General features: G+C 39.0%; 1 protein-coding gene across 1 annotated transcript; it reads right to left on the bottom strand.

Annotated features, from left to right (window-relative positions):
• Nucleotides 1–1,225: 1,225 nt before the first annotated feature.
• Nucleotides 1,226–8,529, bottom strand: CER1 (cerberus 1, DAN family BMP antagonist). The gene is made up of 2 exons (XM_008976219.4): nucleotides 6,735–8,529; nucleotides 1,226–4,939 (listed from the first exon to the last, which is right to left on the bottom strand). The coding sequence occupies exons 1-2, from the start codon at nucleotides 7,239–7,241 to the stop codon at nucleotides 4,643–4,645; spliced, it is 804 nt and encodes a 267-aa protein (XP_008974467.3). The 5' UTR covers nucleotides 7,242–8,529; the 3' UTR covers nucleotides 1,226–4,642.
• Between the last annotated feature and the right edge of the window lie 7,208 nt (nucleotides 8,530–15,737).

Here is a 15,737-nt window from a genome sequence, read left to right as displayed (position 1 = left end):
GCTCTGGGAATCAGAGAGGGGATGGATTAGTATTAGGTCTTTAACTTTGATTTGTATGTATCTATATGTGTGTCTATATTTATATGTGCATATATTTGCATACATATGTATACATAAATATTTATATTTTATATATATTTCCATATTTGCTATCTTGAGACAATATAACATAGTAAGAAAGAGCTTAGGCTTTGGAGTCATTCAGCTTCTCCTATTCCCTAACAGTGATACTTTGGAAAGTTTATTTATATGAGCCTTAGCATCTTTATCTATAAATATTCCCTACCTCGTAAGGTTTCATGAGGATTAAATAAAATGATGTATAGAAAGTGTTTGGCACAGTGCCTGACACATGACATAACCTCAGTAGATGATACCTATTGATATTGTTTCTTTCATACAGACAAAAAATATTTATTGAGTACCTACTCTGTGCTGGCCCCTTCCAGACACTGATTACAATCCTGAAAGAAACCTCCTGCAATATGATACCTGTTTTCATGGACCTTATAATTTAATTAATGATGGCTAGAATAAAGATATAATTAAAAGCTGATATGAGTGCTATAAAACAAAGGTTTCAGTGTCATGAAATCATGTTAGACGTGAACCCAAACTTGTCTGAGGGTTAAAGAAGGCTTCACTGGGATAGTGGTGTTTGAGACTGGGGGTAGGGTGTGATGGAGAGATCATCATTCTAGAATATATGGAAGAGTAAACAAGTAGCAAAAACATGCAGTTACTTGTTCCTGGACAGTAGGATTCTTAAAGTCAGGGATTATATTTAGATAATCCTCTACTCATTTATTCATATTCTTTGTCCCCAGCACAGTGACCAGGCTCATCATAGACATTCATAACTATTTGTGGACTGAATGAATGAACCCCTCCAACTCTCATTCTCCTTGTCAAAAAAAATGAGTAGAAAATATCCACTTCTAGGAGATAACAAATATAAAGCATCTGAGCACATAGTAAGAACTCAATAATTAGTAGTCCTTATAAAAGTACTATTATCATTGCCTTAAAATTTGCATACATTATCTCTGCTACTACATTGTAAGCTCCAGCGTGGCAGGAAATGTGTCTTATTTATCTTGGAATATCCCAAGGTTCTTAGCACAGTGTCTTGCATAGAATAAATTAAATTATCTGTAAAAATTCAGAGGATAAATAAAAGTCTTATTTAGGAATTAAATTGACAGGTCAAAGAAATTGTGCAGATTGAGAAAATCAAAGCTAGGTTAGCTACTCTGTGGAAGCAATACTTAATTTCTAGAATGGAGATAAAATATAGATGGGAAAAAACCTCTCAAAACTTTGTAAAAACAAACAAGAATTATGTGTGGTAAAAATGCCATTATAGAACAATTAATAGAGAATATCATGTACATAATTCAAAACACATAGCTTTAATGTCACCATCTCAGAGACCACTTAATCTAATCAATCTCCAGCATATTTTAATTATTTGCATACCACTTACAGCCATCTGATATTTTTCTTCTTGAATTGATTGATTGATGAATTGATTGATTTTCAAATTACATATCTCCCCCAATAGAATGTAAGCTCTATAGGAGCAGTGATCTTGTCTGACTTGTTCCCTTTTTGTATTCATGGCACCTACAGCTGTATCTCGTACATAGTCGGTGGACAAATAAATACATGCTGACAAAAGTAGTGCATATAAAAATAATACTACATATTGTTTATGGAAGTATATATAAATTAGCAAAAATATAGAAGGGAATTGAAAGTATAAGCAGGAATTTTTAGTGGTGTGGTGTTTTGTAGGCAAAAGCTTAGGGAATAAGACTCAGTATTGCGGTCAGAAGGAACTTTACTTATATCTGAAATGGCTTATTTAAAAAAAGACTAGAAGCAAAAGATGACAAAATAGTAACTATTTATTTCGGTTATATGAATTTCAGTGTTATGTTATTCTTTGCGCTTTTCCGTGTGTTTTCAATTTCTCAAAACAAATTTAAAAAATAGAAGGTCTGAATGGAAAAGAATAAATTAATCCCTTGTAGTTTTACAGGATCTAAAGTTCTCTGAAGTGTTGTTATGTACACTTGATCATCACAATAATTTTGAGGTAATTATTACCAGCCTTATTTTATATGAGAGGAAAATGAGACCAGGATTTATGAAGAGGCGTGCCATGAGGACCAACGGAGTCAAGGAAATATTTGGCTGATAACCTGACCTAGAGATGATTTCTCTTTTGAGATATAACATCAAAATCCTTCAGATAGGAGAGCTAGATAAGTGGTAAAAAGAAATTTGCTTTGAAGCCTATAGGCAAGAGACCTCGAAGAGTTCAATATAAACTGACAAAGAACAAATGAGCAAATATTTTAATCCAAAATAGAAAATATTCTCCAAATGCTCTTAGGCAAATTGCTGAAACTTTTAAAGGCTTGCTTTTCTTACCCATAAAATACAGTGATTACCTACTTTATATAGTTTTTGTGAGGATTAAATTGTTAACTTTTTGTAAAAGACAGCACAGTATCTGGCACTTAATAAATGTTCAATATTTGTGTTTTTCCTCTTGGTTTCTTACGCTCTTACATATTATGTTCAACCTTTGTAAATTGCCTTTTTTGTAAGTAAAAATGATTGAATATGAGCAATTTTGTTGAATTTCATGCAATTATTCTATAAATGTAAGGTTTGATACCACTATCAACTATCCCATCTAGAATTTACATGCAAGGGAAGCGCAGACCAAAATTTGAATAAAACAGATCATTGTTTGGGGTTTGGGCTTGAGAGTCTATTTGCAAGGATGGATGAAAGGGATTTACAAGTATATAAGGAGGAGAAGGACAGTCCAATTGGCAGAGATAGGTTTTCATAATCAGGGTTAGGCAATTGCAATCATGACAGCTGTTTGATAGCTTTTGGCACCAAAATATATTGACCAGCTGAGATATCATTAATGCTTAACAATTTTATCCTTATGAGCATATCTTGGCCAGCTAGGTTGCCTTTGACCACCAAAGGGTATGATAATATATTCCAATGTAAATGCCATGTGTGCATCTGTGTAACTCACATTCATGTTGATGTGTTACAGAATATACACTAAATATAAATGCCTTTGCTTCTTTGGAATGTCATGTTAGATGGTGTGATTAAAGAGGAATAGAATTAAAATATAAATTGATTTATTTAAAAAAACAGTTATTCTGGGAAATGTGTGTATGTGTGTGCACTAAAAGTAAAAGAAACCTAATTATTAAAATAATTTTTAGAAACAAAAATTTGAATAACTTAATAGAAAAAGCAGTCTGGCTGGGAAAAGGCAGTTCTGTACCATATATGTGTAAAAATTAATACAGGCAGGAGAGAGGCAATTGAGAGACTTAAACAGAAGGCTGCTTACAGATCAGAAGAAACCCTTGGTCCAGTGTCATAAGTCTATGAAGACATTCCAGAAATGCTTCCAGCTAGGTTATCTCCTGATAGTACCTTTAAATTATGAGACAAAACAAGTAAGGGAAAAATATAAGGACATTTTTCAGAATGCTTCATATACTAAAATTTAATGCATTAAAATATCCAGAATATTTTCAGAACCTGTAATTTTGGTACTTGCTGAATAAAATTTATAATACAAAGTTTTATTAAATAGCAAAAAACAGTCATTCAAACACAGAAACCTTACTACCTAATTCAAAATGCATGTGAGTAAATAATTTTGCCTGAAGATTGAATTTTTGGGGGTTACTTTCATTAGCATCTCTGAATTGATCTCTAAACCTGGTAGTGGTCATGTATTTTTCCTTCCTCATAATATAGGTACTCGTTTGGCTACCAGTGATTGTTCCTCTTCCCTATATAAACTACTAAAATTAACATGACTGTTCCTTCTTCAAAGTCAGAGACCTGACATTAAGTACTTTATATGAGGAGTATTGTTAAAAAGGAGTAAAAAGGAGGCAACCAAGCAAGTTACTCCTTACATCTGTGGAAAGACTTAATCATCAGATAGAAGTCAAGTAAAACACTGTTTGGGTTGCAAAAGTAACTATAAGTATGAGAATCTTTCCTACAAATATTTCACCTAGCCTGCCTCCCTGCCTGCCTGCGTGCCTGCCTCCCTGCCTGCCTGCGTGCCTGCCTTCCTTCCTTCCTGCCTTCCTTCCTTCCTTCCTTCCTTCCTCCCTTCCTTCCTTCCTTTCTCCCTCTCTATCTTGCTTCTTTGCTTGCTGGTGATTTGACACACATTAAAGAAGCCCATTTTTATGGTCTCGCTTATTTCTTTTCCTTCTTTAGATGGAGGGCTTTTACCCAAACTTGGAGAAAATGCATCACGGAATATTAGTAGTGGAAAGGATTTTAGCAATCATCTAGGTCGGGTCCGTCATTTATAGATGAAAATCTTTAGATGGAGAAAGGTTTTACAACTTAACATTCTACGGCTAGTTAGTGGCAGAGCTGAGACAAGGTCTCAAACGTGTACCAATAACTAGACTAATATCATTTCCTCTATCGTTCTAATTTAAAACTACTTTTCAAGTCACCTTTCCCTGAAAATGTTATGTACCCACTTAACATTTTCAGACTGAATAATCAGCATCTTTGCTGTTGTGGTTTTGCTTTTCAAAGGTAATAGTGGGATAGCTCTTCAAGCTGAAACTCCTGGGATAAAGGAATCCTGGGAGCCAGCATGTAAGATGTGTCCATCTTCATGCTCCGTCTTCACCTTGCACTGGCACTCCTCCACCAGCATCACCACCTTGATCACGGAGGAAAGTTCAGTGCAGTTCAGTGGCAAGTGCATCGTGGTGAACTTGGCAGGCAAACAGTGAGAGCAGAAGGTATGGGAGTGCTGCGCAGCTCCAGGAAAATGAACAGACCCGCATTTCCCAAAGCAAAGGTTGTTCTGAACAACTACTTTTTCACAGCCTTCGTGGGTTATCGTCTAAAAAGCAAACACATTTCCGTTACGTTATTTTGAATTATTTCTTTAACACACATAATGCAGAAGCTATGGACTGTAAATCTGAGGATAATTTACACTAAAAATTTCAAAGCTTTCCAATTTTGGATACAATTTGCAATATGCAAGTGATGGTATCTATAAGGGCACAGAACCACCTCAATTAAACTTTCTTTATTGAGTAAATTATTAAACAGCCTTTAAGGAATCCCTAAGGTAACATAAAAAATATTTTACTCTACATTATTAGTGCAAAACCTTAAGAAATTTTGTCTAATTGGATGTGAGTGATGGAAAAATTCTAATGGTAATTATCTTACATAAGTAATGTGCCTTACTTTTTTATTCCTCACAGGGCTTTGTGCATAGTAGGCTCCCAATACATATTTGTTACATTGATCGTAGAATAGATCAGAACATTCTAGGTTTAATTCTATCCTATTCTGCAAGACCTGTAGTACATTCATTCAAGTCTATGAAGTTGTATGCAAGCAGAGTTACAATGCATATGCCTGCAAATCATTGTATATTACATCACCTTTACCTCTCATAACTCCAAGCACCTAGCTTTATATGCCTTTCAAAATATGTAAGAGTCAAACATCTTAGTTTTAATTTAATTAGCAATAGAATTCAAAAGAAGAATTTCAAAAGAAATTTGATTGCCTGATTCTTAGGGGTAATTTTCTAATTGCACATGGCCAACAAAGCAGTCATTATTATTTGATAATTGACTTGTCATTGCTACATATCCTTGCCTTTTCAGGCGGAATACTTAACTGCCTTGCACAGTCAATTGCCCTATTCTACTGCTTGCTTAATTGGGTAGCATTACTCGACTATAAAATTTTACTCTACCCTGCATTGTTTTTGGTTCAATATCTTCATGTTTAAGGACCTAATGCAAGTTCTCAATTTTAATTTAACATTTGGAATGTAGATATTGCCAGAACCAGGGGAAGTAGACAGTAGGATGTCCCTTTGTCTTAATAGCATGGAATTGATCATAATAACTACAAATCAGCCAACACAACATGAATCAGGAGTAAGGTACTTCTAAGGGGAGGCGATACGATCTCACATCAAGATTGATTTTTTAAAAAGCTCATATGAGAAAATAAGTGAAAGAAAATCACTTTTTTGCTATCATAATACTAGAAATGATATGACAACTTTTGCCTGAGAACCTCAACGTACTTTGAGGTTGTGGGATAGCTTTAGCAAGCTATTAAAGAAGCCCCTCATAAACCTATAAAGTAGTTAAGTATGGAATATGGGGATTAAGACCATCGTAAATGGATATGACAGTATTTGGGAAGGAGTCCAATGCACCCCACTTTATCAACAAATGGAGTTGACCTGCTCATCCACATATTAATAGAGTGCAGAAAGATAGCTACAGAGGAGTTCTGGTGATTACTCTAAATTCTCAATTTCCGAACTGAGGGTACAGTCTGACTTATATCTCTGAGTAGATCACCTCCAATGCAAAAATAAATAAATAAAACAAAGCTCTGTGTCTTCAGTGTGAATGAATGATTACTGATATTGACAGTATCATCATATCATTCTTGCAGCATTTCCAGAATGCCAAGAAAAAATGGAAAGGCCAGAAGGAAACTTAATCTTTGCCAAATCCTATGATGAATGCCCAAGGACCAAATCTGTAGTTAAGCTAGAGTCAGGCTCCTGACAGCCTTTTCCCCTACTCTCCATCCATCCCAGCTGTCCACTACCACCTGCAAACTCTTACCTGCTCTCCCCGCAGAACACATACCTGGCTGAAGGGCACTGTCCTGCAGGTCTCCCAATGTACTTCATGGCTTTTGATGGGCAAGATGACCCCCTGAGAAGCCGGACTTTTTCTGAACATGAACTGGTGCCAGAATTTCTTGGCTTCTTCCCGAAGAGGAGATTTCTCCATTTTCATTCCATCTATCGGCTGGATGAGGGACTGGGTCCCAGGTGGGAAGGGCTCACTATCTGAGTCCCTGGATGGATGCACTTCTCTCTCAGGCTTCTTCCAGAACCTGCCAAATCTGGACAGCATCTTCTCTCTTTGCCTCTGGCCTTCCCCTGCAGGGCTGGTGCCTACAAGGTGTGGCACTGCGACAAACAGATCTGGCTTCTCCTCAGCTTCCTCATGGTTGCCTGTGGGAAGCTCTCTTTGATTCCTTGGCAGGAGTACGGGGGAAAGAGAACTCTGATTCTGGCGGCCATCCTGGTGCCGTGTGGTCTTTCCTAGAGGCAGGAGTACCAGCAGCTGAAAGAAGAGGAGATGCATGCTGTCAGGGGCCCAAGCTTCTTTTGTAAATGATGAGGCCCAAAGGAGAGGCTCATTCTCTGCAGGACTGGGAAAAAGGAAATCGTATATATAGATACCTGCCTGGCGGGATGGGAAGGCAGGTGGTCAGTAGCCAGGCAGAATAAACACATTTATTGTTTGCTTGAATTATGTAGTGCTAATGGCCTCCTGCCGTCACTTTGGTTTCGTGTATTTTAAAAGGCCCCAGTGAAAGCCTGGGACCCAGGGGGTAATTAGCTAAGAGTTTAGCTATGTCTGGGGCTTAAAGAGTAGTATTAGCAAAGACAACACATTCTTTGCCTAAATTTCCCATGGCTGTTTTCAGAAGAAGGACTAGAGTCAGCTCACATTTGCTGCGCATCTGCCTTGTGCTGGAATAGAATAGACAAGACATGTTGCTGTAAGAGAAGTATATTGGATAAAAATTAAAGGCATACATTTAGAAAAAGCCCAGGCTTTTAGGAAGGCTATTCACACACACACACACACACACACAAACACACACACAGACACACGAAGAAGTATATCAAAGTTGTAAGGAGAAGAAAGGAAGAGCTAGAAGGATGTTAATTTTTTTGAGCAAGGGACATATTGTTGCTTACTTACGTGCGAACTGGGGTTATTGATTTTTGCATGGTAACTGAGTAAAGGGAATATGTTTTCCTTTCCACACATAGAAACTCACAATTCCCAAGTTAATCCTCTCACATTAAGAATCAATTAATGGGTGTTAAATTTCACAACTGGTCAGTCATCAGATAAACTCTTCCAATTGTTCACGTTTCTCAACAGGATACCACGTAATAGACTGATAGCTCATCAGTCTTCAATGAGGATAGGGAAATGTCTCCCTCCAGCCATCCTATTGATTTTTTTTTCCCTTTAAACAAAGAGCCAGACATGAGAACGTGGATTCTAAGAACCAGGTTTGATAACTTTGGGTGTGACGCTGGCTAGTCAGTTTCTTACCTTATTGAATCCACATCATCTCCCCTTGTTTTACACTAATTGATGGCCAGGCTAAATAAAGATTGACACAAATAAGAGTCTTCGGGGATCAAAGGAAAAATTGAAAAATAACTATCGTTCAAAACTATCATGAATCAGCCTAGGATATGAAAAAGAAACACGTCCACAAAACTGAAACCCCAGAATAGAGTCCGATCAGCCTACCACATGATTCAAACAGTATTTCCACTGGGAAGCAATGCAATATCTGCTTTTATTTCTCCCCTTTTAATTCAATCACTATATTCCTTGCTTTCAATAACACAAATAGTCCTGGAACATGTTCCCCCTTTTTTGTCAATACTGATTAAACTTTCTTTCCAAGAAGTGACCCACCGGAGTCTGTTTTCCAGGCATTTCTGTTCTTCTTGATAGCCATGCCTGATTTCTATGAAATAAAGCCTTAAGTAAGTCCCTTTACCCATGATAATGAGCTATTTTTAACATGGACCATCACTTTACCAGAATGCCATGAGTGGAGATATATTGTACTTGTACCAAGTATCTATGGAACGTGTGCTAGTATTAATGAAAGGTGCTGTTGATATATAATAAATAAGCATGTGTATTTGCCATTTTTTTTTTATTTTAGGAAAAGGGTTCTGCTCTGTTGCCCAGTCTGGAGTGCAGTGGTGCAATCATAGCACTCTGTAACCTCAAACTCCTGGGCTCAAGCAAGCCTCCTGAGTAGCTGGGACTACAGGCACACTACCACACCTGGCTATTTAAAATTTTGTGTTGTTGTTGAAACAGAGCCTCACTATGTTGCCCAAGCTGCTCTGAAACTCTTAGCCTCAAGCTATCATCTTGCCTCTGCCTCCCAAAGTGCTGGGATTACAGGCGTGAGCCACCATGCTATGTCAACATCTTTTTTTTTTTAATTGACTGCTACTTGAATTTCTTAATTCCCCTCAGCCATCCAATGCAATACGCTTTCCAGAGCTAGTCACTAGGCCTCCTGGTATAATATGGTGTGGAAGCCAGCTGTGATACCTTTCCTGAATCCTTTTAACTGTTACTTTTCAGTAACTGAAATTCCATTGTTATCAATCAGAGTATCTACTATTTCCCAAAACTAAAGACAATCTCAGAAATTCTATCTCGGGTCTTAGTTTGCTTGGCTCTGGAATTACTGAACATAAGATACAGTTGAGATAATTCCTGTTGAACTGCAATGTGTAGAAGATTCACTTTGTGTGTTAAGAATCATATTAGATACTGGTAGATAATTGAAAAATGAGTAAAACTTTGTCCCTGCCCTCAAGTAGGTTAGATAGTCTAGTGGGATTTCTTATGCATCATCTAACTTTATTGTATAAAATCATCTATAGGGATGTCAGTTATCCATTTTTCACTTTCCTTTAGTCCTAAACTTCCCTTCCTCTGATCCTAATTTGGGGCTTATAAGTGCCATTTAAAAATCACTCACAGAGAATATCCTTTTGCTGTTCTGTCACTTCTTTTGAGAAAATGTGCAACTATCTTGAAATATTCTCCCTACTCCCATTAGTAAATACTATTCGTGAAAAGTAAATCTAGCAAAGCCAAGCCTTCTGTGATGAGAACTATGAAACAAGCCTATCTCCAACCTCTGCCTTTTTCGGCTAAAGGCAATGACTATCACCTTTCACTATCGTGTCCATTCACCAATTCTAAAGCCATTGATACACTGTGTGTGTATAATTATGTGTGTATAATTATGTATGTATAACATGTAATATATGTATAATGTAATACATTATAATCTCTTAAGAAAATAAGTGAAGATTTTGTAGCTTTCAGCAAAAATATGCTGCCTCTGTTGGTCTTCAGTTGATACAGGCATCTAGTTACCTCCCAATTTGGATGAACCAAATGGAAATGGAAGTGGGTCTGGTGGAGGTCTCCAGACCCAGTTGGAAGCTTTCATGAGGAGACAGCATCGCCAATTATTAGTGCACTTAGTACCAAATGCCACAGTGAAGGGTAAGCCTGAGTTCACGTGAGTGAGCCCAAGCCTGCTAAGTCCACTTCCTGGGCCAACCCTAGACATGCATGAGAACCAGAGGGGCCAATCCCAGAATCCATTCATTTCCATTTACAGTTCAGGCTTTCAGCAGAATCTGACTGTTTTCAACTTGACTTGGGTTTCTTAGGCACTAAGATGTCTTCAGGAACTCTAAAGACCTCGAGAAGATACCTAAATAAAAAATGTTTTCATATGCTGGTGACACTTTTATAAAATGGACAAGAAAAGAAGCCCATGAGACCCAGCCGCTCAAGACACGTTGAGGTGGTTTGTCTCGTTTTCAGAGCTCCCCAGCGTGCCTATGAGAGGACAGCAACAGCTACATTTTCTGTCCCTCTTACAGACTCTCAGAAGACAGTTAAAAAGAAGCCCAGTGCTCTCCAAGGGCGAAAAGAGAGACTAAGTTCTTCCCTAAAAACCTATCTTAAATCAACAAAAGGTGAGAGGCAGTGTTGAGGTGGGGGGTAGACATTAGAGTTAAACAGGACAACTGAGAGCTGGAAAAGGACATTTGGGTTGAAGGATTCAGGAGAGAAATCTGACTGGGGAGCATGCCACTGCCTCATCACTACCTCTCTTTTCAAAATACAGAATAGCAATCATGTCATGGCAGGTTAGATTATTTTTTTTTTTAACTCAGAAGAAAACAGGACTTTTTTCTTATTTTCCAAGGAACAAGGAAAAGGGAAAATTAGGATATATGATTTCCCCTTAAACTTTTAAATAAACAATTTAGTTAGTTATTCAAAATGTACACTCCCTCCTCCCCTTTCCATGGAAAAGACACGTGAGGAAGAGCCCCATTCCCTGAAGCTGCTCCTTTAACTGGACTAATTCTTTCATTCTTACAGCGCACACCTGAGTGCCAGCTCTGTTCTAGGAACTGGAGATAAGTGTTGAGAGTGTCTTTGTTCAGTTTCAGGTCTAGTGGATTTTGCAATCTATAGGGACAGCCTAGTATATTCAAAATAAGTTTTACAGGGAAAATTTAGGCCAGGCATGGTGGCTCATGCCTGTAATCCCAGCACTTTGGGAGGCGAAGGTGGGCAGATCACCTGAGATGCAGAGTTCAAGACCAGCCTGGCTAACATGGTGAAATCCTGTCTCCACTAAAAATACAAAAATTAGCTGGGCATGGTGGCTGGTGCCTGTAATCCCAGCTGCTTTGGAGCCTGAGGCAGGAGAATTGCTTGAACTTGGGAAGTGGAGGTTGCAGTGAGCCAAGATCATGCCACTGCACTCTAGCCTGGGCGACAAAGGGAGACTTCATCTCAAAAAAAAAAAAAAAAAAGAAACAAAATTTAGGCAGGCATCATTCCTGTACTAATCAGGGACTTTCAAGTAGAGCCAAATCCCAAAGACGCAGTGAACTGTATGCTTTATTTGTGCTAATTTTATTCAATAATAAATATTTGTTGAATTCAAGGAAGCACTGTAGACATGGTGCAGTACATTTCTCTTATTTTTGAGTAGGTAATAAATACGCATAGTAACAAAATTCAAATAACACACAAAAAAATGCAAAATGAAAGGTTGATCTTCCTCTGACTCCACCCCAGTCTGCCTGTCCTTGCCATGGAGAGAACCATTATTATCAGTTTCTTTATTCAATCTTTTAAAACTGTCACCCAAAGATACCAAAATGTGTGACCAGTGGAAAAGGACAAATATCAAATGGTGTAACTGCCAACAAAAAAATCCCCATTTCCACTTCAAGGCTCTGATGGTTAGATTGTCTTTTAAAGATTAGATTATTCTGTTTGTAGTTTCGGTGATCTCACTGCCCTCTGTTCAAAACACCCTCCAACACCATTGAGAAATAGTTTTCTGTATTCTGGGTATTGTGTTTTTTGCAACTGAAGATGTATCTACTACTGTGCACAAGTCATGGACAATATCTACATGTGTCTAATCAGCTCCCTACCAAGACTGCAGAGAGGGCTCCTGCAAATCTGAGAATTAGGCCAAGGCAGCCTGAGCTGTCCCTCACCATGTGCCCCACCTTCCTACCTGTCCATCCATCTCCAATGCCTGTGCCTATACTTAGAGCCAGTTCAGGATGCAGTCACTGATGCAACATCTCTGTCCTGCTCCTTCTTCCTCATCTTTAAAATTTACCTTGTCGGTTTTTCCTTCTGTAGAAAGCTGATCTCAGAGCTAAGTAATGTCAGTGGAACTATCTCTGGACTTGAGGCCAAAAATACTAAATCTGATTCCTCGAACTGCATTACAGCTTGTAAACTCTATGGCATCAGGCACTTAACTTTATGTCCCTGAATGTCTGTAGAGGCAATATTACTTGCCCTGTCTTCCTCATTTAGTCCACGGTCTTTCTTTTCACCCTGAATCTTACTATCATCCTGGGTGACTTCAGTGTCCATGTGGTTGGGTTTGACCATTAGCATTCCATCAGTATCCCATGGAAGTCCCATTCGATACCCCGGCTGAAATCTGACTGCTCTCATGCCAATTGGCCTCCCTACCCCGATTACATTCTGACCCCTGTTACTATCAAGAACAGCTCTACCTCTAAACTGTGAATTCACATTCCACTCTCTCATAACAATATTATGTTGTTTCAGTTCCTACAGCATCTGTCCCGTACTTTATCTCTATCATAGTACTACCACCTTTGTCATGAAATAATTTTTGACTGAACATTTGTTTAACATCTGCCTCCACTTCAGATTTTTTTTTTTTTTTTGAGACAGAGTCTCACTCTGTTGCCCAGGCTGGAGTGCAGCGGTGCAATCTCGGCTCACTGCAATCTCCGCCTCCAGGATTCACGCCATTCGCCTGCCTTAGCCTCCCGAGTAGTTGGGACTACAGGCGCCTGCCACCACGCCCGGCTAATTTTTTTGTATTTTTAGTAGAGACGAGGTTGCACCGTGTTAGCCAGGATGGTCTTGATCTCCTGACCTTGTGATCTACCCGTCTTGGCCTCCCAAAGTGCTGGGATTACAGGCGTGAGCCACCGCAACCGCACCCGGCCCAGATTTTAAAGTCCATAAAAGTAGGGTCTTTTTAGTCATCAGCTCAGGCTGTAGCACAGCCTTTCACATAGTAAATGCCCTAAAATATTCATGTAATAATAAATGAATTATGTAATTAATTGATTAACATATATAAATTCTTTGTCTTCATTTTCTTCCCTATCCCACTTTAATTCCATGGTCCATCACTTCAAACTTTTGCAATATTTTCCCTAGTCCCTTTTTTATTCTCTCACACACATCTAATAAAAGTCCAACACTGGGCCCGGGCGTGGTGACTCACGCCTGTAATCTCAGCACTTTGGGAGACCGAGGGAGGCGGATCACCTGAGTTCAGGACTTCGAGACCAGCCTGGCCAACATGGTGAAACCCTGTCTCTACTAAAAATACAAAAATTAGCCAGGCACAGTGGAGCCCGCCTGTAATCCTGGCCACTTGGGAGAGTGAGGCATGAGAATCGCTTGAGCCCAGGAGGCTGAGGCTGCAGTGAGCCGAGATTGTGCCACTGAACTCCAGCCTGTGCGACAGGGCGAGAGTCTTTCTAAAACAACAACAACAACAAAAAGTCCAACCCTGAAAACACCCAGCTGTTCATCTTAACTGGGCCCACGCCTGGGATAGGGAATGCTTTTAGAGACACAGACAAAATGGGCAAAAATGGATTCTATACAAATTTCCTTCTGTCTCAACGGAACCCTCAACTCTGCTCACCAATCCTTCTCATTCCTCTACTCAACTCACTTTTCATTTTCCATGTGGGTTAGTGAAAATCTTCTCTAATGATCTAAAACCTTTGACTGCTCTGCCTCTTTCCTCGTTTTTGATAGATGACCCCTTTTTCTGCAGAGAAAGATAGAACCCATCAGATAAGTGAGTCTCCTTACATTTGACCATCAAACCACACCAGTTCGTTTCTCCTTTCCACACTGCTGTTGGAATCACATCCTTTCCAACCACTTTACTCCATAGTCTACCCTGAATTGTCAAACTTTTGCACTCCACTGGATGCTTTTATATAATGTTTAATCATTTCAAATTTTCTTGATTCCATAGAAGTTTTCAGGTTCTGTACTTCAGTGTTGTCTTCTGCCTTTTCCAGTCAAATATTGGCAAGCTTTGTCCCAATCCAACCTCTACTTTCTCACATCCACTTCTGGATTTACAAGGGAGACATCTCCTCCATGTCACTGAGATGTATTTGGGACTCTGAAAAGCCAAGTTCCTTCTTGATTCGGCTATTCGGTGATTCCTCGGGCTTGTCTTAATTTGGGTACATGCATATCTTTCTAACAAGGAAGAGAGGATCCTCAAGGGCAGGGATTATGTTTGCTGGAGACTACATTGTCAGCAACTTCGAGAAAAGGGATTTTGTTTAATGCATTTTTCTGTTTCTTTTCCATTCCTGGTCCCTCAGTCTACATTTAGGAGGTGAATGGATGTTTGTTTTGACATACTGAGTCCAATAAAAATGCGAAAGGAAACTTCTGACATAGGCCCTTGTTGTGTTTTACTTTCTAAGAAGTATCGCTTTGTCCTGGATAACTTATACTTAATTCTCTGTGTTTAGATCCTATTTTAAAATCAAATTTCCATGGAATCTGGGACTAAACCATTCTTCATTTCCCAGCCTGGCCACAGTCTCAGAGCAGGCCTTTGAACATTGTCACACCAGTCACAGTTCCCAGGCATGTCTCCCCTGAAGGATAATCACACTCCTAAAAAAGGTAATTCATGCCAGAGGACTATATGTCTGTTGGGTAACTTTATGCAGCTTGTAAATTGTTTTACTCCAGTTGGAGCATGGGGGTGGTGTATCACCAACAGAAATGAGTGTAGGGGGCATCTGTCTGAAAACTGTTCCCCCACTGGCCACCTTGCCAGTTTCTGCTTATACAATGCAGGCAGCTTGGGGGAACCATATTGTCCCTATAAGCTCATAACACATGGACAAATGATTAAAAACACATGGAAAACAGTTCCACAGCTAAGCTAAAATTCAGATGGGAATGGAAAATCAACTTGCAAAGCTTTCAACTGACTCAGGGCCAAATGTAGGACAGAATGTGAGGAGAAGTTGCCAAAAGAGAGGAAAGTTGGGGAAAAAAGCAAGTCATGGATAGGAAACCTAAAACAATGACGCCTTGTATTGACAACGCTTCTCTAAGGCTCTCCAAGAGTAGTACCAAATTCAACTCTTCGGAAATATTAAGACCTTCACTTCATGAAAGAGTTTAGACAGATTTATATTTTCTACCCTCTGTAAACAAGAGTTGGCTTGACTATCTTGGCAACACCTAGGCAGAAACATAATCTTAAGTATCTTAAGTAACATAAATATTAAAAGATTACACATTTTTCCTCCGAGGTGTGGGAATTAAGTAACAAGGTGGCATGAGGCAAACTGTGAAAAATTGTGACAATAAAATGAAAAGCAAAGCACAACTTTCCAGTCAGGGTTTGCCTTC

This window comes from Pan paniscus, chromosome 11, assembly GCF_029289425.2.
Source record: "Pan paniscus chromosome 11, NHGRI_mPanPan1-v2.0_pri, whole genome shotgun sequence".
Taxonomy (NCBI): domain Eukaryota; kingdom Metazoa; phylum Chordata; class Mammalia; order Primates; family Hominidae; genus Pan; species Pan paniscus.
Note: the sequence above shows the minus strand (reverse complement) of the source record. Positions and strands in the feature narration are given on the sequence as shown.

Coding starts and splice junctions, on each gene's coding strand:
- CER1 (XM_008976219.4), bottom strand. CDS start 7,241: ATGCATCTCCTCTTCTTTCAGCTGCTGGTACTCCTGCCTCTAGGAAAG. Junction 4,940..6,734: donor GGACAGTGCCCTTCAGCCAG/GTATGTGTTCTG, acceptor TTTGCTTTTTAG/ACGATAACCCACGAAGGCTG.